Below are 7300 nucleotides of genomic sequence, written 5' to 3'. Positions count from 1 at the left end.
TACCAAGGAACTCTGTTAATAGGTCTTTCTAGAAAAAAGAAAAAGAGTTCTGTGGTCAAGGAAGTTTAGGAAACACTAGAGTCAATAGGCTTCTTTACTGCTGGACTTCCTAGAAACTTTACTATACCAATTTTTCTTCATGATTCTCCAGGCAGGAGATAGCAAATATGTTTTCCAAACATACTTAACAATGGAGTTCTTTTCTCCAGAAGCATCTTTTTTTTTTTAAAAAAAGATTTCTTACTTATTTTATTTTATTTTTTTACAGAGTCAGAGTGAGGGATAGACAGGGACAGACAGACAGGAACGGAGAGATGAGAAGCATCAATCATTAGTTTTTCGTTGCTCATTGCGACACCTTAGTTGTTCATTGATTGCCTTCTCATATGTGCCTTGACTGCGGGCCTTCAGCAGACCGAGTAACCCCTTGCTTGAGCCAGCGACCTTGGGTCTAAGCTGGTGAGCTTTTGCTCAAACCAGATGAGCCCACGCTCAAGCTGGTGACTCGGGGTCTCGAACCTGGGTCCTCCGCATCCCAGTCCGACGCTCTATCCACTGCGCCACCACCTGGTCAGGCCAGAAGCATCTTTATAGTACTACTAAATTGTCCTTCAGAATATATTTGGGAAATGTCTCACTATATACCTTCTAAGGCCCTTTATTGCAGCAATACTGTCTATTCTTGGGTCAATTTTATGTCACAGATATCTGCCAATTTATGTTCTGATACAGCTGTGCTGTGTGCATACAATTTGCTATGTTCCCCTTTTCTCTTGTTATGCTTTTGAATCTTTTGGTGCACAGGCTATAATATCATCAAACCTGAATACCATGGCCTACCTGCAAAATCATGCATCTCATTAGCACTTTGGTCATTAGTGTCCAGAATAAGTGCATAGTATGTAGGGGAGTATTCCAAAGAGTAGCAAAGAGTAGCACAGAGGAGGCTCTTTGGGGAAAAGGGACGAGATATATGAACATGAGAAATTATAGCACTAATAGGGCAAGATTTCCATAAGAACTCAAAATAAATCTGGTATCTTAATGACTAAACAACATAGTCATTAAGTAATCACAGGACTACCGGTCCTGACCAAGACTGTTAAGACCCAGAGTAATAGAGCTGAGTGGCTCCATGCAAAAGTCTGTGTTCAACATCTGTCATGCAGGAGATCATTAATGTTCATTTGCATTCTATTGTCTTCATGTTACTCAACTTCATTTCATTGTCATTGCTTCAGCTGGGGATTAATCAACTATTTATGGGAAGACTGGACTTGGAGTCACAGCATCACAATGGGGTTTCAGTCCGAGGCAATGTGGAGGAAGTAAGTCACAGTTAAAAGACTCAGGATTTGTGAGAGTTTGTTGGCAATGTAATTAAACAGAAATGGCTGAGAATAATGATGACAAACCCATGTTTCAAAAGGAAAAAGAACATATTTGGTCTTCCTGAAGAATCCAGAAATAATCCTGGCTTGAATCAAGTTGCAGTGGGTTTCTTTGCCACTCTTCCTTAAGTGCTAGAAAAAAGCTGTGATGAGAAAACCAAGCTAATGGATTCTCTGTATAAATCAGCCCATCATTATCAATAGTAGAAATCGTGCTTCATTATTGTTCCTGAGGACATTTGACACAACTGAAACATCCAAGTAGTATGAAATATTTACAGTGTTCGTGAGGTGGGGGGAATAAACCTTCCAATAGGGGCTATTTTTAAAAACCTTACAAATTACTTAATTTTCCATTTTCCACATATATGTGCATTATGGTTAGTCTTACTAAATTTAAATGTCAAATTAAATAATTAAGTGACTATCCTCTTAATGTATGCCCCCCAAACACTTATGAACCTGTGTCAGAAGAAATGGAGTATAAATTCTGAATTAATTTGCCTAAGTGTCCAAACTCATGGAATCATATAATGAAAATAATTAAAACTTTTGACATTCCATTAATATCTTTTGATATTATAATAAATTATTCTGCAGAAAACAGCCACATTATCTGCACAGTAAAATTCCAGGTCTGCAATATTAGGACCTGCTAATTTGTCCCAAATTAATAGCTAAAATTAAAATGTCAACATATTAGATCAGCATTATCCAAAATTGTCACACATCTTGACAAAGCTAAATCTTATACTAAACTGATACAGTCCATAATTCCAAGACCAACATGGTCATGCAAATTATTTCAAGTAAATTTAAAACCTCGGTTAAGTTTCTGATCCCGGGAAGTGCCCGTTAATATAGAAAAAGCCGGACCATACTCCCCCCCCCCCACTTCGTTATTCTTTTGGGGACAGTTAGGCCACTCCAGATGGTGTGTTACTGTTGGACATAGCTTTGGAGAAACTTCAACAGACGAAGGCTGTAATGTCAGGATATTGCTGTGCATCGTCCCCCTTCCCCCCCTGCAGTTCCCAGGGTAGGAAGGTGCTGAGATGGAAACCAAGGGACGCCCGCCCACCTGCCACCACCTGTTCCCTCCTTCAGCCCTCTACTATAAATTCTCCTCCCTCAAAGATTTATCCAGCCTTCTCCAACAGCTACTGCGGAAAACGCGCTCCTTCCCTATCTGAGCTTCGAGAAAGATTTTACCTTCCTGAAAAGAGGTCTCGGGCTTTCCCAGAGGACTTGAAAGGCCTTTCCCGAACCAGCCACACTAAATTCTGCCGCAAGAAGGTCCCCTTCTGTTTCAACTTCATGCTGGGAAAATGACTTTCTCCTCAGCGTCTCAGTTTCCCCTGACTTTGGGCAACTGAAGAGACAGCAAGCTGGTGATCCGATCCAGTAGGACAGAGGCGAAACTGTAAACTTTGATTCCACGCGAGCTGCTGTGTATGTAACTTACTTGTTGAGAACAGCCACGTTGGGGAGCTAGCTGCTCGGCCGACCAGCCCACGCGCAGGTCCCGAGCCCGCGAGCGAGCTCGGCGCGCCCCCCACCCCCTTCCCGCGGGGGATGAAGTCCTGCAAGCCCAGCAACTCCGCGGCCGGAGCGCGTGCCGCGCCCCCGTGCGCCGGCGGCGCCGAGTGCACGGGCACGTGCGCCGGGGCCGGGCGGCTGGAGAGCGCGGCGCGCAGGCGCCTGGCGGCCAACGCGCGCGAGCGCCGCCGCATGCAGGGGCTCAACACTGCCTTCGACCGCCTGCGCAGGGTGGTGCCTCAGTGGGGTCAGGATAAAAAGCTGTCCAAGTATGAGACCCTGCAGATGGCGCTAAGCTACATCATGGCTCTCACCCGCATCCTGGCGGAGGCCGAGCGTTTCGGGTCGGAGCGAGACTGGGTCAATCTACACTGTGAGCACTTCGGCCGCGACCACTACCTCCCCTTTGCGGGCGCGAAGCTGCCGGGCGAGAGTGAGCCCTATGGCCAGAGGCTCTTCGGCTTACAGCCCGAGCCCTTCCAGATGGCCAGTTAGAGTGCGCGGCCTGGAGGGTGATGCCCAGGGATGTAGTTACGGGACTGCATCCGTTATCCTAGTATCTGCAGGGGCTTTCGGTAGCCAAGGATGCAATTTTAGAATAAAATTAGCAAACTTTCAGGTTACTTTTATTCGCATCACTAGTCTGTGGACACAATGATTTTACTGTCTTTCTTTTTTCCCTTCTTATCAGTATTTTGCAGATTTCATTGATGGATCTTGTGAATGGTTTTGATTGCTGTGAAAATAATTTTCCCTCTCTTTTTCTGGACTACTTTGAGGGAAAACAACCTTAAGAAAAAATAGGGTTAGGCTATACTGCGGTTTTAGTCCTCGGAGCAGGAATAGCTTCCTTAAACTTTGTAAGTTTGTCCTGTTCAAGTGAAGCTGCAGTATCCATTCCTTGTGTATGCTTAAAAGATAGCTAGCTACCTTCCTGTCGTGTAAATGCATGTATTCTTAGTGCATTGTGTGTGCATGCATGACGTAGACCTTTTTCAGTAGAGTACATGAGTGCTAATGCTCTGCATTTTAAAAAATTGTGTATATATTATTAAAATATAGATTTTGTAAAATAGAGATTAAAATGTGGGTTTGTTTTTCATACCAGGGGCCCTGCTAGTTTCCTGATGGCACTAAAGGCCTAATTCAGGATGGTATTCAGTGCTTCCCTGAGGAAAGATATGGAATGTTTGAATCTAGTCAAACCAATGGTAAATGTGCTGTTTGTAACACTGCCTCAAAAAAAAAAAGAAAAAAAAAAGACAAGCTGATGAGAGTACAAGTAATTAATTTGAAAGTTTTCTCTGTCAACTTGGAAATATAAATGTATTTTTCATGTTTTTAATGATTAAATTAATTGAAATAATATATAGCTTTAAGTAAATAGTTATACAGTTCCTCAATGTTATTTTCCTTATTAAGCCAATTACTATTAATTCCTTACAAATACCGAAATATATATACATTGTTCCTATATTTGTTCCTATACATATATATATATATATATATAAACTAACAAATAAAAACATGTTTCTTTTGGAAGTGATTTCTTTTTAATCAGTGCAAATTGAGCAATTAGAGTTTCACTACCATTAAGGCTAATCAGGATGTGAGCAAAATAATACACGTGGTATTTGTTTGAATTACTTTTATAAATTTGCTTACCCATTGGATGAATAAACTAAACCTTAATGTAAAGAGTGATTTTGTGGTCAACAGCACTGAATGAATGCTTTTGGGAGAATGTCTTGCTAATAAATTAGAATAAGTCGGACTCTAAGTTATCTTGAACTTTGTTATAAGTCAACAAAAACAGCGACATCCCCCAAACTCTTTTATTATGGATTCCAGCACCTAACATCAGAAACAATTATCTGTTTGCACGTTATCTATAGAGAATCTCCCTGAAAAATTTTATATTCTTAGTTATCCTAATTATCAAAATCTATTTGGTTTGTAATGAATGTATCTTCCCCAGCACATACATTTAAACTTACAAAATGTTAAGTGTATCTCTAGAAGTCCATTGAGACTAATGATAAATTTCCCTTCTGATATCTGATAAGAAGAAACTTAGAAGGGTTGAGGACTTTGCTTCTGCACTGCAAATTAAAGAGTAAAATGTTTAACCTCTTGACTTCAATAGCTCTTAGAAGACACCAGTCCAGCAAGCAATACAGTTCTAGAAGCGATGATACCAGGACCCCTTCCTGGTCACTGCACTCTGCCGTGTGCATCTGGGCTAATGGCTAGGCTTAGAACATCTGCCTGCCTCACTATTTGGGTAAGATAGCCTAATTATTTAGACTTAAAAAGCTTCATAAATAACCCCATTAAACTTGTAGAAGTTGAGACTGAATAAAATTATTGTAAAAAAAATGTTGTGTTAATTAGAAAAGGTCTCAAAAATGTATTATGATCACTAATTCTTTTTCAGGTAGGGTTCACATCTTCCTGCCTGAACTGTGAATAAATTCCTTGTAAAGGAGATCATTCTTTTCATTTTCTCTCTACAGCTTTTAGTTCAGAGGGTTAGACAAAATAAACACTCAATAAATACTTATTTTATGGTTATTAATTTAGCAGTTTCTTAATGAAATTGGACAATTAAATTAAAATGATGGGATTCTAATCCCATGTCTCTCCTTTTGCATACCCACTCTCCCAAAAGAATGGGAATCTGTCTGTTAAATATTATGCCTTTAGCTGTGTTTTGGAAATCTTTGGAAGCAATTTAGTTCTTACCAAATCCCTAAGCTTTCCACCCTACCAGATGCACTGTTTTTTTTTTTTCCCCTGCAAGATATTTCAGGAAAATGTAAATGAATCTCAGTGATCAAATTCAATCTTTGATAAAATTCCTCAAACTCTGTGTTGGGAAATCCATCATGGTTTATGGATTAGGAGCTTGGATAAAGCAAGTGTAAATTTTTTTTGAAGTTAAGATATATACCTATTTACCAAGCACCCTAAAAGTTGCTACAATATTCTATATTGCTTATCTTTGAAAATCCATATTCTAGTTTGACAACAGGACATACTGAAATTATACATATATATATAATATAATATGGACTCCCTTTTTAAAATAAATCAACAAATATTACCAAGTGCCTATTCATACCAAGGCTATCATTGTCCTTGGATAGGCAACCAAGAAGAACACATAATATTAATAAGCAGTGCTAAATAGAGTATAGCTGAATGGTCTAACAGTATACTATATATTATATATGCCATAAGAGCTCTTAAGTGGGACATTAAATAATAAAAGAAGACTGACCTGTGGTGGCGCAGTGGATAAAGCGTCGACCTGGAAATGCTGAGGTCGCCGGTTCGAAACCCTGGGCTTGCCTGGTCAAGGCACATATGGGAGTTGATGCTTCCAGCTCCTCCACCCCTTCTCTCTTTCTGTCTCTCTCTCTCTGTCTCTCCCTCTCCTCTCTAAAATGAATAAATAGAAAAAAATAATAAAAGAAGATTCCTCTCCCACCCTCCCTGGACACGGTCTCTATTGGACTAATTATTGGTTGTGGGCTTTCCCTATGTGTCATCTGGAGATTGAAGCCCCAAACCCTGAGGTCAGAAGTCTTAAAGAACTATATACAGGTGAAGGGGGCTATCAAGGGAAAAGCCACGTAAGCCTGTGGTTCTCAACTCTGACTACTCATTAGAATCACACCTAGAGAGTCTTGAAAAAAATATTAAGCCTGGGGCTTCCAGTCAAGAACTAATTTAACTGCTCTGAGGTGAGGCCTGGGCCTAGATGTTTTTAAAATGTTCCCCAGGTGATTATAATTGGCTGTCCATATGAGAACCACTTAATTAAACAATATCTACTATGACACCACTAACCTCATTATCAAAAACTGGTCATATTGACTTCCTACTCTTTGTATTTGCAAATGTTAAGAAATATTAGGCTGGCCCTGGCCAGTTGGCTTAGTGGATGGAGCGTCGGCCCAGTGTGCGGATGTCCTGGATTCAATCCCTGGTCAGGGCACACATGAGAAGCGACCATCTACTTCTCTTCCCCTCCCTCTCCCCTTTCTCCCTGTTTTTCCCTCTCAAGCCGTTCCCCCCCCCCCCCCCCCCCCCCGCATTGAGGATGGCTTGTTTGGTCTGAGCAGCAGCCCCAGACAGGGGTTGCTGGGTGGATCCCAGTTGGGGTGCATGTGGGAGTCTGTCTCTCTATCTCCTCTCCTCTAACTAAAAAAAAAAAAAAAAAAAAAAAAAAGTATTAGGCTATATTTCTTAACATCCAGAGCAGCCAGTTTCTAAATTGATGAGGTGACTTTTATATTAACAAAGATCTAAAATTTCTGCCAGATATGAGCCAGACAGTGTTTGTTTGGGTTGTAGTAAATAGA

General features: G+C 40.7%; 1 protein-coding gene across 1 annotated transcript; it reads left to right on the top strand.

Moving 5' to 3' along the window:
* Positions 1–2966: 2966 nt before the first annotated feature.
* Positions 2967–3425, top strand: ATOH7 (atonal bHLH transcription factor 7). The gene has a single exon (XM_066243889.1). It carries the CDS (start codon positions 2967–2969, stop codon positions 3423–3425), a length of 459 nt encoding a protein of 152 aa, XP_066099986.1.
* The last annotated feature ends 3875 nt before the right edge of the window (positions 3426–7300 follow it).

The sequence above is a fragment of the Saccopteryx bilineata genome, chromosome 9 (genome assembly GCF_036850765.1).
Source record: "Saccopteryx bilineata isolate mSacBil1 chromosome 9, mSacBil1_pri_phased_curated, whole genome shotgun sequence".
Taxonomy (NCBI): Eukaryota; Metazoa; Chordata; class Mammalia; order Chiroptera; family Emballonuridae; genus Saccopteryx; species Saccopteryx bilineata.
Note: the sequence above shows the minus strand (reverse complement) of the source record. Positions and strands in the feature narration are given on the sequence as shown.